The 15,576-nt window shown below is 47.4% G+C and overlaps 1 protein-coding gene across 1 annotated transcript in view; it reads left to right on the plus strand.

Annotated features, from left to right (window-relative positions):
* The window catches only part of mical2b (microtubule associated monooxygenase, calponin and LIM domain containing 2b), a 403,033-nt gene that overhangs the window by 339,292 nt on the left and 48,165 nt on the right, over positions 1 to 15,576 (plus strand). Inside the window, exons 29-30 of the mRNA XM_070899469.1 lie at positions 3,402 to 3,476; positions 12,126 to 12,223. Coding sequence (XP_070755570.1) covers positions 3,402 to 3,476; positions 12,126 to 12,223 — 173 coding nt within the window. The remainder of the gene's footprint in view (positions 1 to 3,401; positions 3,477 to 12,125; positions 12,224 to 15,576) is intronic.

The raw sequence follows: 15,576 nt of genomic DNA on the forward strand, positions 1-15,576 counted from the left end.
TGGTAAAGGGTTGCATCCTCAAAGCGAATTGGTCTGCCATACCTAAGCAAATGTGCGAGGAGGCCAAACCGTACATTCGTCGCAAGGATGAACTGTCTGTTCAAGCAGATCGCATATTGTGGGGCAAACGAGTTGTAATGCCTAAGAAAGAGGAGAGAAGTTTGTGCGTGAGTTACACAGCACACATCCTGGTATAGTGATGATGAAGGCCATCGCCAGGTCCCACATATGATGGCCAGGAATTGATTCTGAGCAGGAAGCATGCGTGCATCAGTGCAACACTTGCATATAGCTCAGCAAAGCACCAGCGGAATCGCTGCTGAGTCTGTGGTCATGGCCAAACAAACCTTAGTCCAGAATCCATGTAGATTTTGCAGGTCTCTTCCTGGGCAAGATGTTTTTAGTGGTGGTGGATGTTTATTCGAAGTGGATAGAATGCATAATCATGTCATCCAGTATGTCCACGGCAACCATGGAGAATCTCAATGTCATGTTCACGTCACATGGTCTGCCTGACATAGTGGTGAGCGACAATGGGTCGTGATTTAAGTTATCAAGTTGAATACAGAAGACAGAGTCAACAAGGGTACCACGATCGCACAACTGTGTCACGCGAGATTTCTGTTAATGATCCTGTTTATGTGTTGAATTATGGTCAGGGTCCCAAATGGATCGCTGGTACGGTCATGACCAAGGAGGGCAACAGAGTATTTGTTATTAAGCTCAAGAATGGGCAAACTTGCAGGAAAGACATGGATCAAACAAAGCTGAGGCACACAGACGAGCCAGAGCAGTCGGGTGAAGAAACCATCGATGACCAACCAACCTACCAGCAGCCTTCAGTGGACTTAAGGGTCATCAGTGAACCCGGAATTTCCATCACGGACTTGTTCAATAAAAATGGACTTGCAATTCCTGACATGGCCACTGCCACCCCCAACAAGTCAGCCATCCAGCCACCAGCCACAACAGACCCTGCACACTCACCCAAGGCCGGAATCGAAGAGACGGTCAACCCGGGAGTGTAAAGCACTGGACCGTCTCAACCTGTGAAAGACTGTGATAAGATCTCAGAGAAGGGTATTGTCATGTATGTACATTCTGTTTGTAGCCACCAGATGGCGTCATTGTTGGAGGCCTCTGAGCAGCACGCACATGGTGCTGCTCTGGTACAAAAGGCCAGCCATTTTGTGAGTCAGGCACTTTGGGCCGCAAAAAAGCAGAGCCAACGATGTACCTTGTTCAGTTAAACAGTACTCAGTTTGTACCTTTATTGCATATATAACAGTCTTAAAGGAGGAAAGAGAGGCGGGGAGGTTTAGGGAGGGATTCCAGAGCTTGGGGCCCAGGCAACTGAAGGCACGGCCACCGATGGTTGAGGAATGAAAATCAGGGATGCTCAAAAGGTCAGAATTGGAGGAGCTCAGAGATCTTGGAGAGGTGTAGGGGCTGGAGGAGGTTACAGATATAGGGAGAGGTGTAGGGCTGGAGGAGGTTACAGAGATAGGGAGGGGTGTAGGGCTGGAGGAGGTTGCAGAGATAGGGAGGGGTGTAGGGGCTAGAGGAGGTTACAGAGATAGGGAGGGGTGTAGGGGCTGGAGGGGGTTTGCAGAGATAGGGAGGGGTGTAGGGCTGGAGGAGGTTACAGAGATAGGGTGTAGGGGCTGGAGGAGATTACAGGGATATGAGGGGCGAGGCCATGGAGGTATTAGAGACTGACAGGGCAGTACGGGGGAGTGTTGATCTGCCAGAGTTGCTGTTCCTCGAGTGAACCGTTAACCTGTCCCGCTGACCTTGAATTCCGCAGCGAGACAGGAAGAGGAGGAGCCGATTGCTCCCGGTGACCTGCACAACATTCCGGCCTGGAACAACCCCATCAAAAATAGCTTCATTGGGTCACTGAAGTCACCACTGTCTGTGGGATCTTGCTGTGCGTTCAATCACTCTCACTGCTCACGTGCCAGCAGTCATTGCTTGTCCGTGGGAGCACTGTTTCTTAGCAATTCGGTAAGACACAGGTGGTGAGGGCGGCGGGTTGGGGGGGGGGGGGGCGGTGAATTTCCACAGGGAGTTTTTCCAATCGTCCCTCGTAACCGAGGCAGACTGGACACCCACAAAAATTCGACCCCCCCCCTTGTCTCACTGTGTTAATACAGACAGCAGGAGGCCACTCAGCCCCTCGAGCCTGCTCTGCCATTCGATCAGATCATGGCTGATTTATACCTCAACTCCATTTACCCGCCTTTGCTCCATATCCCTCAATACCCTTGTCAACAAAAATCTATCGATCTCAGTCTTCAAAAATTTCAGTTGACCCCTAGCATCCACAGCTTTTTGGGGAAAGAGTTCCAGATTCCCACCACCCTTTGTGTGAAGAAGTACTTCCTGACATCACCCCTGAACGACCTGGCTCTAATTTTAAGATTCCTTCACCAGAGGAAATAGTTTCTCTGTATCTAAAAGAAACAAAGACTTGCATCGATCTTGCTTCTTTCATGACCTCAGGATGTCCCAAAGCACTTTGCAGCCATGAAGTACTTTTGAATTTTAGTCACTGTTGTACATTGTGGGCTGCCCCGACCTGTGTGAGAACACCACCACAGGTCAGGGCTATAAATAGAGCTGGAGTGCCGGGCCCTGGAACATCGTGGCGGAGGTGCGGTGAATGAGGATACAGGGCCCAGAAGGCAGCACGGACCAGCCCACACTGTGATATGTGTGCACATTAGGTCCGTGCAGCAGAACAGGTCTCCAGTCGTCCTGGTTAACCCTTGCCACTGGATAAAGACCTAGCTCTGTCAAGGCCGTGTGGTGGCTGATGTGCAACGGGCACCACGCGTTAAAAAAATACACGCACAGGCATCTTCCACCCCCTCAGCTGGAGTTCAGGACTGGAACATCGGGTCCTTCATTGAAACATCTGTGAACTCTTGTGGAAGCAAGTCATCCTCGTTCGAGGGACCGCCTATGATGATGATGTAGGAAACTGCTACTGCTTTTCCCCACCCTACTCTCATCTATAATATCTTAAAATTATTACATCTGTGCGCACTTCCTGTCATTCTATTTACATTATAAATCCTGCAGCACCTCTGCTAGCGGGAGGCTGCAATTACAGTGTGACAAGTTTACATGTTGACATGCAAATTTACAATGGAAATATAAACATAAGGAAAGGACGTCCAACTTCAAAATTGGAGGTTGAGTTATATCTGTGCCCCCAGTCCACTATCCCTCAGCCACTAAACGCATTCTACCCAAAGACGACACTTGGTCCTGACTGCACTGTATGTGATACAGTGGAAGATTTCAATTATTTTTCATTGACTCTTCCACAATAAAGGTTGCTTTAACCCAGTTATTTGTGTTTTCCCTTTTATTTTTATATGTCTGACCCTCAGCTCTAAGACGAGCTCACAGCTTCAACGCTCCAGCAGTCAACAGGCAGGAGAAATGGAGGAAGAAAATCCAGATTAGTAAGGATGAAAATATTATTAAACTGCTCATCATTTTCACACTTTATACTTGCTCTTGTCCATCCCGGATTATAATCGCTCCACCATCAGTGGCTGTGCCTTCTGTTGCCTGAGCCTTAAGCTCTGGAATGCCCTCCTTAAACCTCTCCGCCTCTCTTTCCTCCTTTAAGATGCTCCTTAAAACCTACCTCTTTGACCAAGCTTCTGGTCACCTGTCCTAATATCTCCTTCTGTGGCTTGGAGTCAAATTTTGTTTGATAACACTCCTGTGCAGTGCCTTGGGCTCTTTTACTATGTTAAAGGCGCTATATAAATACAAGATGTTGTTTAGTGCTTTCTAATTATATGAAGCATTTCTACTATAAATTATATTTTATTTCGGTTATTGCTACTATCAGTATTTTGACAAGTGCAGTTTAAGTTGGTTAGTTCAGTCTGTTTGAGATAATTAATATTTCTGTTTACGAAGCAATTCGTCCCCTATCACAGCTCTCAGAAACATCTCAACACACTTCACATGCAATGACTTATTATGAACTTGCCCACAGGCATCAATGATTTATTTTGGTCATGCAGTAGGGCTGTGAGATCTTCAACGTCCACCAGAATTATGTCTTATCTGAAGCCATGCAGTTCCCTCAGTACTGCACTGGGAGTGTCAGCATTTATTGCCCATCCCTAATTGCCCCTTGAGAAGATGGTGATGAGTCGCTTTCTTGAATCACCGTGTGGTAAAGCTACTCCCATAGTGCTGTTTGGTACAACAGGTGGAACCTCCCTTATCCAGAACTCTCTTATCCAGAACCACCCCTCGTCCAGAACCATTCCCAGCCACCGGGTGGCACATGCGCAGAACTCCGACATGAACAAAATGAACAAATTGAAGTCCTTCCTCGCTGCCGACTCCCGCAATCCACCACCCCCCCACCCCGTGATCTCACTGCCGCACTCCCAGCCCCAAGCTCAGTACCTGTACCATCTAATTTAATGTGACCACCCCTCCTCTAGAAAAATCCCTTATCCAGAACAGGCCAGATCCCGAGGTTCCAGATAAGGGAGGTTCAATCTGTACAGAGTGGCTTGCTAGTGGCCATTTCAGAGTCAACCACATTGCTGTGGGTCTGGAGTCACATATAGGCCCAGACCAGGTAAGAAGGGCAGATTTCCTTCCCTAAAGGACAGATGGGTTTTAACAATAACATTTCATGGTCACCATGACTGACACTAGCTTTTTAATTTCAAATTTATTTAATTAACTGAATTTAAATTCCCTAGCTGCCGTGGTGGGATTTGAACTCTCGTCTCTGATTTATTAGTCCAGGCCTCTGGATTACTAGTTCAGTAACGTAACCCCTGCGCTACAATACCCACTGACAGCAGGACAATGCTTTTATTCATTCTCAAGATGTCGGCGTTGCTGGCAAGGCCGGCATTTATTGCCCATCCCTAATTGCCCTTGAGAAGGTGGTGGTGAGCCGCCTTCTTGAACCGCTGTAGTCCGTGTGGTGACGATGCTCCCACAGTGCTGTTAGACAAAGGAAAAATATTTTCCATTCTAATGCATCAGTGATACAGTCACCTCTGACTAGATTGTCTAAATGTTAAAGCCATCTATAATAAACCTGACCATGATTATAGTTAACTTCAGTAGGCAAAGTAGTTTGGACGATGTTGGTTGAGGGATAAATATTTGCCCCAGGACACCGGGGATAACTCTCCTGCTCTTCTTTGAAATAGTGCCATGGGATCTTTGTCTACCTGAGGGAGCAGAAGGGGCCTCGGTTTAATGTCTCATCCAAAAACCAGCAGCACTCCCTCAGTACTGTCCCTCTGACAGTGCAGCACTCCTTCAATACTGCCCCTCCAACAGTGCAGCACTCCCTCAGTATTGCCCCTCCAACAGTGCAGCACTCCATCAGTACTGCGCCTCCGACAATGTGGCGCTCCCTCAGTACTGCACTGAGAGTGCCAACTTCAATTACATGCTCAGGTCTCTGGAATGGGACTTGAACCCACAACCTCCTGACTCAGAGACAGGAGAATTCCCACTGAGCCACAGCTTAACATTAATGGAACAATTTATAGCATGTTAGGACTAAAAGGATTGTTATGCCCTGTCTGTTATGAGTTTAATGTTAGTCTCAATTCCCCCTAGTGCATGTGTGATATGATTTAGTTTGTGGCTAGAATTCCCATGAACTTTTGTCACTGTATTCATTTGGGGAATGGATTGGTGTAAATAAGAACAAGATGACAGGAAACAACATTTCAAAAACAGGAACTGTGAATAACATTTCAGTTCCAGCTTGAGAAACATTTCTATAGCGCCTTTCACGAACACCCGACATCCCAAAGCGCTTTACAGCCAATGAAGTACTTTTGAAGTGCGGTCTCTGTTGTAATTTTGCTGAACTTGCAAATGGATCAGGTAGCAAATTGGCTGCTAAATTTCAAAATGGAGTGGCATGGACCAGTCAGGTCCCTGGCTCAGACCCCCTTCCACCCACCAAAGAGCCGCCACCCTGTGCTTCATTAACCGGTCTTGGTCAAAGTCCGAGAGATTAGGGACACTGTAACCCTTGTCCAGGGAAGGTATGGGGGAAAAGAATAACAGTCGGACTTCCTGCTCCTGATTGCTGCATAGATACTGCTGCTGGAGCGGGTGTGCGCACCGTATAGATATTAATGTGAGGATGGTCACGATGCACCCCAAGGTTGAACAGCCCATCACAGCTCGCTGCACTCACACATAAAAGAAATGGCCACTTGAATCTGGTGCCAGACAGCAGCTACTTCCCATTCAACTGTGGCCCAACATGATTCATTGATTTCAGGATTAGGGAGGAGGGAACATGAGAATTAGGAGCAGCAGTAGGCCATTCGGCCCCTCGAGCCTGCTCCGCCATTCATTGAGATCATGGCTGATCTTCTACCTCAACTCCACTTTCCTGCCCAATCCCCATATCACTTTATTCTCCTCGAGTCCATAAAATCTATCTCTCTCAGCCTTGAGTATATTCAGCACCACAGCCCTCTGGGGCAGAGAATTCCAAAGATTCACAACCCTCTGGGTGAAGAAATTCCCCCTCATCTCAGTCCTAAATGGCCGACCCCTTATCCTGAGACTGTGCTCCCTGGTTCTAGACTCTCCAGCCAGGGTAAACATCCTTTCAGCATCTACCCTGTCAATCCCCTTCAGAATGAGATGACCTCTCGTTGTTCTAATTGTCCAGAGAATACAGGCCCAATTTACTCAATCTCTCCTCAGAGGACAACCCTATCATCCCAGGAATCAGTCTAGTGAACCGCCTCTAAGGAAAGTATATCATTCCTTAGATAAGGAGACCAAAACTGTGCACAGTACTCCAGGTGTGGTCTCACCAAGGCCCTGTACAATTGCAGCAGGATTTCCTTACTCTTGTACTCCAACCCGCTTGCAATAAAAAAACTGAGCAGACAAGTACCCAACAAGGAGAGAGAAAGTGCGATAGTTTTATCCACTGTTGTGTCTTAAGCTGCCTTGAGAGGGCAGTGGCATCTCGTGTGGCAGTCCTGCTATAATGTTTGATTCTTGCTTATTCAATTGTTTAACTGATTACTGCTCCAACATTCTCTGTTTATAAACATATATATATTATAATTTTATCTGTTAATATTACAGCGATTGGTCATGAAGTAATATTGACTAGTATTGTGTACTTAAGTCATTGACTGCCATCGATTGTACGTAGGATCACAGAGGTTTGCCACACAGCAGGAGGCCATAAGGCCCATCGTGTCCCTACTGGCCTTATCCAACTTTCCAGCTCTCGGGGGGAGAAATTGGCCTCTCTGTGACCGTGCGTAGCAAGAGTAGCGACGCCCGCAGAGTTGCCTCGCGGGTTAGCGGCAGCGGTAAACCCCTAACGCCACGATCTCCTGTGCCCCGGAGAGCGCGACGCCGTCCGGTGTACGGCGCCCCGTTACCGCCCCGGGTGCGAACTTCGTTTCTACCCCCCTGCAGAATCGCCAGGCGTCGACAGCGGCGGCTGCAGGAGGCGTTGTTGGGGAGGCCAGGCTGCTTGGGGAGCCGTATTTCAGGGGATTGCTGGCGAGGTGACGGGTAGCAGTTATATTGAGCCCTGATTTTTTTTTTTAACCTTAGCTCGTGGCGCGATCGATCAGCGCTGTGCTCTGTTAGTGAGCAAGGAATTCCATTTATTGTAGAGTCCGCAGCGATGGCCCTTCCCTTTAAGGAGGAAAGGAGCCTCCGATCTCGGCACGCTGCACTGGACATTCATAGAATTATAGAACGGTTACAGCACAGAATGAGGTAATTCGGCTCGTTGAGCCCGTGCGGGCTCTCTGCAAGAGCATTTCATCTAGTCCCACTCCCCCCTTTCCCCGTAGACCTGCAGAAACATTTCTTATCCAATTCCCTTTTGAAAGCCACGATTAAATCTGCCTCCACCACCCTATCAGGCCGTGCATTCCAGATCCTAACCACTCGCTGTGTAAAAAAGTTTTTCCTCATGTCGCCTTTGGTTCTTCTGCCAATCACCTTAAATCTGTGTCCTCTGGTTCGCGACCCTTCCGCCAATGGGAACAGTTTCTCTCTATCTACTCTGTCCAGACCCGTCATGATTTTGAACCCCTCTATCAAATCTCCTCTCAACCTTCTCTGCTCTAATGAAAACAACCCCAGCTTCTCCAGTCTATCCACGTAACTGAACTCACTCATCCCCGGAATCATTCTGATAAATATTTTCTGCACCCTCTCTAAGGCCTTCACATCCTTCCTAAAGTGCGGTACCCAAAATTGGACACAATACTCCAGTTGAGGCCGAACCAGTGTTTTATACTTCCATCATAACTTCCTTGCTTTTGTACTCTATGCCTCTATTTATGAAGCCCAGAATCCTGTATGCTTTTTTAAAGCTTTCTCAACCTGCCCTGTCACCTTCAACGATTTGTGCACATATACCCCCAGGTCTCTCTGTTCATGCACCCCCTTTAGGATTGTACCCTTTAGTTTATATTGTCTCTCCTCATTCTTTCTACCAAAATGTATCACTTCGCACTTTTCTGCGTTAAATTTCATCTGCCACGTGTCTGCCCATTCCACTAGATATCTATGTCCTCTTGAAGTCTATCACTATCCTCCTCACTGTTCACTATACTTCCAAGTTTTGTGTCATCTGCAAATTTTGAAATTGTGCCCTGTACACCCACATCCAAGTCATTAATCTATATCAAGAAAAGCAGTGGTCCCAGTACCAACCCCTGGGGAACATCACTGTATACCTTCCTCCAGTTTGAAAAACAACCGTTTACCACTACTCTCTGTTTCCTGTCACTCAGCCAATTCCGTATCCATGCTGCCACTGTCCCTTTTATTCCATGAGCTTCAACTTTGCTGGCAAGCCTATTATGTGGCACTTTCAAACGTCTTTTGGAAATCCATGTACACCACATCAACCACATTACCGTCATCAACCTCTCTGTTACCTCATCAAAAAACTCGATCAAGTTGGTTAAACACGATATGCCTTTAACAAATTTGTGCTGGCTTTCCTTAATTAATCCACACTTGTCGAAGTGACTGTTCATTTTGTTTCTAGAAGCTTACCCCTACCGATGTTAAACTGACTGGCCTGTAGTTGCTGCGTTTAACTTTACACCCTTTTTTGAACAAAAATGTAATATTGGAAATAGCAGAGGCTCTGACCATCATTTTCCAATTCTTTCTGGCTGCAGGTGTGGTGCCAGTGGACTGGAGGACTGCTAATGTTGTACCTTTATTTAAAAAGCGAGAAAGGGATAGACCAAGTAATTACAGGCCAGTCAGCCTAACCTCGGTGGTGGGAAAATTATTGGAAAAACTACTGAAGGACAGGATAAATCTTCATTTGGAAAGACATAGATTAATCAAGGATAGTCAGCATGGATTTGTCAAGGGAAAGTCGTATCTGACTCACTTGATTGAATTTTTCAAGGAATTAACCCGGAGGATCAATGAGAGCAGTGCATATGATGTAGTGTATATGGATTTAAGCAAAGCTTTTGATAAGGTCCCACATGGCAGACTGGTCACGAAAGTAAAAGCCCATGGGGTCCAGGGCAAAATGGCAAGTTTGATCCAAAATTGGCTCAGATTCAGGAAGCAAAGGATAATGGTTTTTGTGACTGGAAGGCTGTATCCAGTGGGGTTCCGCAGGGCTCAGTGCTGCGTCCCTTGCTTTTTGTGGTATATATCAATTACTTGGACTTGAATGTTGGGGGTATGATTAAGAAGTTTGCAGATGACACTAAAATAGGCTGTGTGGTTGATAATGAAGAAGATATCACTGTACTGGTCAGGTGGGCAGAACAGTGGCAAATTAAATTCAATCCGGATAAGTGTGCGGTAATGTATTTGGGGAGGTCTAACAAGGCAAGGGAATGCACATTAAATGGTATGACACTGAGAAGTGTAGAGGAACAAGGGACCTTTGAGTGCAGGCCCACAGATCCCTGAAGGTAGCAGGCCAGGTAGATAAGGTGGTTAAGGAGGCATATGGAATATTTGCCTTTATTAGTTGAGGCATGGAATACAAGAACAAGGAGGTCATGCTTGAACTGCATAAAACACTGGTTAGGCCACAGCTGAAGTACTGCGTGCAGTTCTGGTCACCACATTACAGGAAAAATGTGATTGCACTGGAAAGGGTGCAGAAGAGATTTACAAGAATGTTGCCTGATTGGAGATTGGAGATGCTGGGTCTGTTTTCTTTGGAACAGAGGGGGCTGAGGGGAGACTTAATTGAGGTGTATAACATTATGAGGGGCTTGGATAGTGGGTTGGAAGGACCTGTTTCTCTTGGTAGAGGGGCCAACAACCAGGGGGCATAGATTTAAAGTAATTGGGGAGAGGTTTAGAGGAGATACGAGGGGAAATTTCTTCACCCAGAGGGTGGTGGGGTCTGGAACTCACTGCCTGAAAGGGTGGTAGAGGCAGAAACCCTCACCACATTTAAAAAGTACTTGGATGTGCTACAGGGCTACAAACCAAGAGCTGGAAAGTGGGATTAGGCTGGACAGCTCTTTGTCGGCCGCGCAGACACAATGGGTCGAAATGGCCTCCTTCCATGCTATAAATTTCTATGATTCTATTCTATGATTTGCAATTCTCCAGGCCTCTGGCTCCACCCCTTCTCTCAGGAGGATTAGAAGATTATGGCCAGTACCTCCGTTATTTCTTTCTTCACTTCCCTCAGCATCCTAGGATGCATCTCATCTGGTCCTGGTGACTTATCTACTTTAAGTACAGCCAGCCTTTCTAGTACCTCCTCTTTATCAATTCTTATCCCATCCTGTATCTCCTCTACCTGCTCCTTCACTATGTCTATGCCAGCATCTTCGTCCTTGGTAAAGACAGAAGCAAAATATTCATTTATTACCTCAGCCATACCCTCTGCCTCCATGCGTAGGTCTCCATTTTGATCCTTAATCGGCCCCACCCCTCCTCTTACTACCCGTTTACTATTTGTATGTCTGTAGAAGACTTTTGGATTTCCTTTTATGTTGGCTGCTATTCTGTTCTCATACTCTCTGCCCCTCTTATTACCTTTTTCACTTCTCCTCTGAGCTGAGGCACGGGCAGAGACACTCTCTGCAGTCTAAAACTTTAAGTCTGTGCCCCTTGGTTACTGCCCCATGAAGCACTTTGGGCCATCGCTGAGAGATATGGTAAAGGTTGGTGGGGGGGGGATGTGGGGGGTCTCCAGCCCTCAATCATTGGAGTCTGGAGTCTCCAGGAATTAGAGATTAATCCCCAGGACACGATGGGAGCTGAACCCGGAGAGAAATGTCCTTGGGGAAATAAAATAATTGTTTTTATTGAACACTTTCCTTTGATCTAAAAATATCGGAGACGAGTTAAAAAGGCTGTTTGACTGACATTCAAGAATTATCCAATCAGGTGGCGAAGACGTTTGCTCTGTCTTCTGATTGGCTGGGAAGGTGGGGCTCCGCATCGGGCGACCAATGGAGGGAGTGCGGGGGCGGGGTGGGGGGCAGGGGGTCATGTGATGACACCTCCAGAAATAGGTCCGACTAGAGTTTGCGACCCCCCTCCCAGATAAGGTGCTTTATAAATGTGTTTAATTCTTCAGTCGACTTTCTAAAACAGAATAAAAATGATAGCTCTCAAGGAGAGATTGAGCAGTCTAGGCCTATACTTTCTAGCGTTTAGAAGAATAAGAGGTGATCTCGTTGAAACATACAAAATTCTTACAGGGCTGGAGAGGATAGATGCTGGGAGGATGTTTCCCCTGGCTGGGGAGTCTAGAACCAGGGGTCACAGTCTCAGAATAAGGGGTCGGCCATTTAAGACTGAGATGAGGAGAAACATCTTCTCTCTGAGGGTGGTGAATCTTTGGAATTCTCTACCCCAGAGGGCTGTGGAGGCTCAGTCTTTGAGTATATAGGTTTTTGGATATTAAGGGAATCAAGGGTATGGGGACAGTGCAGGAAAGTGGAGTTGATTGAGAAGATTAGCCGTGGTCTCACTGAATGATGGAGCAGGCTAGAGGGACCGAATGGCCGACTCCTGCTCCTAATTCTTATGTTCTTGTGTTCAACCTTGATTGCTGTGAGTGATAACCTTGACCATTGTTTTTCCCTTTGAAGAGCTCCCGCTGCTACTGCGGAAGAAGATGGAACCAGCGATGAGAGAAACTTCCCTGAACGGAGCCAACGGCACCGAGGACAAGAATCCTATAGCTCAGGTATGGGCATACGGTGGTTGGCAGCTGGCTCTTGTTTTGTTAGGTTGGTTCATGATGACTTTAGAACCTAAACATAAGAAAAAGTAACTTGCATTTCTATAGCACCGTTCACGACCTCAGGACCTCCCAAAGCGCTTTACAGCCAATGAAGTGTGGCCTTTGTTGAGAAACGCAGAATCAGCAAGCTCCCACAAACAGTGATGAGATAAATGGCTAGATCATCTGTTGGTTGAGGGATAGATATTGGCCCAGCACACCAAATTGTAGCTGTGGGAGCTTTTCCATCCATCTGAGAGGGCAGATAGGGCTTCGGTTTAATGTCTCATTTGAAAGACAGCACCTCCAACGGTGCAGCTCTCCCTCAGTACTGCCCCTTCAACAGTGCGGCGCTCCCTCAGTACTGCTGCTCCAACAGTGCAGCGCTCCCTCAGTACTGCCCCTCCGACAGTGCAGCACTCCCTCAGTACTGCCCTTTCAACAGTGCAGCACTCCCTCAGCACTGCACTGGGAGTGTCAGCCTGGATTTTGTGCTCAAGTCCCTGGAGTGGGACTTGAACCCAAAACCTTCTGAGTCAGAGGCGAGAGTGCTGCCCACTGAGCCACAGCTGACATAGAAAAGAATCACTGTGGACAATGTGGCCGCTCTCAGGACGAGAAACATGGTTATTATCGATTCCTTCTCATGTGAGTCAATGGATTGAGGAGAGAAAAGGGGAGGAGATGGTGGAATTAAAAAATAAAGTCATTGAAGGGCTGGGAGATGTAAATATTTAAGGCCACAATGAGATCTGTGGAGCTGGGATATTGGATACCGGGAGCGCTTATCAGTCCTGGACATGGAGGCTAACAGATTGAGGCATTGTTGGCGGACAAAGCCAGTGTAATCTCTCAATTAGCACAGAATGTCCCTTTGTCTCACGGTCCTTGGAAACGAGGCACTGACTGGCTCACTGTCTGCTGATTATGGAGTCCCAGCAGATTTATACGTCCGGAGCTAGGCCACAGAATAGGAATTTCTGAAAAAATTTGCTGACATGTTTCTCAACCGGCATGGGCACCCTAGTGAAGGAATGGTGGGGCATCAGATATTCAGAACGTTCTCCTTCCAAGGTCCTTTAATGTGCTTAATTATTATTTTTTTGATCAGAGGATCTGTCACAATGGAGTGGCTGGGCCGGGGGTGGATGGGGGGGGGGGGGTGGAGCGGGTGCGGGGGATGGGGAGGTGGTGCGGGGGGTGGGGGATGGATAGGGGGGGTGGGGCGGCTATGGGGGATGGGGAGGGCAAGGAGGGGTGAGTTTCCAACAACAACTTGTATTTATATAGCACCTTTAGTAGTAAAACGCCCCAAGGCACTCCACAGGAGTGTTATTAAACAAAATTTGACACCGAGCCAAATAAAGAGATATTAGGACAGGTGAGAGGTAGGTTTTAAGGAGAGTATTAAAAGAGGAAAGAGAGGTGGAGAGGTGGAGAGGTTTAGGCAGGGAGTTCCAGAGCTTGGGGCCCAGGCAACAGAAGGCATGGCCACCAATGGTGGTGCGATGAAAATTGAGGGTGTTTAAAAGGCCAGAATTAGAGGAGCTCAGAGATCTTGGAGGTTGTAGTGCTGGAGGAGGTTACAGAGATAGGGATTGGCGAGGCCATGGAGGGATTTGTAAACAAGGATGAGAATTTTGAAATCGAGGTGTTTGCAATTATTTGCTTTGGCCTGTTTGGCGGAGCCTGGTCTCCAGTCGTCTTGGATCCCCTTGCCACTAGACCAAGACCTTGCTCGATCAAGCCCGTGTGGTGGCTGGTGTGCAACAGCCACCCCACGTTAAAAGAATTCATGCACAGGCATCTTCCACCGTTTAAAATGAGTTCTTCAGTCACCTGAGTACTCATTTTTAGTGTGGAAGCAAGTCACCCTCGACCCCGAGAGACTGCCTATGATGATGATGATGGCCTGTTTAGACCAGTTACCCACAGCTGGCCTTAAAGGGCCAGGCCAGGTTATCAAAAGCCGTGCTCCAGACCCAGGGAGCAATATCCTGGGAGATCCGTTAGTTTCAACGAGAGTTTCCGGAGATAACTCAGTGAATTCGGCTCCAGAGCGGGCTTCTGGGAAGGAAATGGCGGCCTATTTTAACTTGACCAGCACATCGGAGCAACTAATGGGATCGGGAGCCACGCAAGGGTTACAGCCCGTCCAATCTTACTTTGCTTGGAAGTCAGCGGAGAGTTGGGCGCGGACTGAATGAAGAGCAATACTGTGGGGGTGGGGGGGGGGGTGTGCGGGGGGGGAAGTAATATTGAGGGGTGGGAAGTAATAGTGTGTGCATGTTTGCACACGTGTGTGTGTGTGTGTGCATGTGTGTGTATGCGTGTGTATGTGTGTGTGTGTGTATGTGTGCATGTATGTGTGCGTGTGTGTGTTTGTGGGGTGCGTGTATGTGTGTCAGTGTGTTGTGTGTGTCAGTGTGTTGTGTGTGTGTATGTGTGTGTGTGTGCGTGAGAGTGTGCGTGCGTGTGTGTGAGTGCGTGTGTGTGAGTGCGTGTGTGTGAGTGCGTGTGTGTGTGCGCGTGTGTGTGTGTGTGTGTGTGTGTGTGTGTGTGTATGTTTGTGACACTTACCAACAATAATATATTGTCCCAGTGACCATTCAACATGTGAGCCCAGACAGTGAGTTCCAACAGGATACATGACTGGGAGGTGGTAGGGAGAGAGGGGAGGCCACTACTGTTCTCACTGGATGACCACACACACCTACAGTTCAGCACCAGTCAGTGGACAGCAATCAAGAGCAGGAGCCCTGGTCAATGTTATCCACTCAGGGGGCACTGTGCAAAATTATTACCACCATCTGCCAACCTGGCTAACTCCACACAGACCCTCATGATCCATTACAATTTACCAACTCCACCTTCGAGGGAGATCTGTTCTTTGTCCAGTATGCACAAATGTTTTTGCAGAGCGGAAAAAGAGCAGGGTGAGGGGGATTAATTGGATTGCACTTTCAAAGAGCCAGCACAGGCACGATGTGCCAAACGTCCATCTTCTGTGCTTTACGATTCTATGATTAGTTGAGTTTTACATGCAACATTGGGATCTATTATAAAACTGGAGATTTCAAGAGGACCCAGGCATCATATCATAGAGGATAATGGAATTATTCGCTATGTGTTTCCTCAGTCTGCAATAATTCCAAATAAGAATTTGTCAATTGTATTTACACTTTCTGGTAAATTCAACAATTTCTTTTTATTCATTCACGGAATGTGGGTGTCACTGGCAAGGCCAACATTTATTGCCCATCCCTAATTGCCCCTTGAGAAGGCGGGGTCAGACTGTTGGAGGACCTTTGTCTTAT

This window comes from Pristiophorus japonicus, chromosome 14, assembly GCF_044704955.1.
Source record: "Pristiophorus japonicus isolate sPriJap1 chromosome 14, sPriJap1.hap1, whole genome shotgun sequence".
Taxonomy (NCBI): Eukaryota; Metazoa; Chordata; class Chondrichthyes; family Pristiophoridae; genus Pristiophorus; species Pristiophorus japonicus.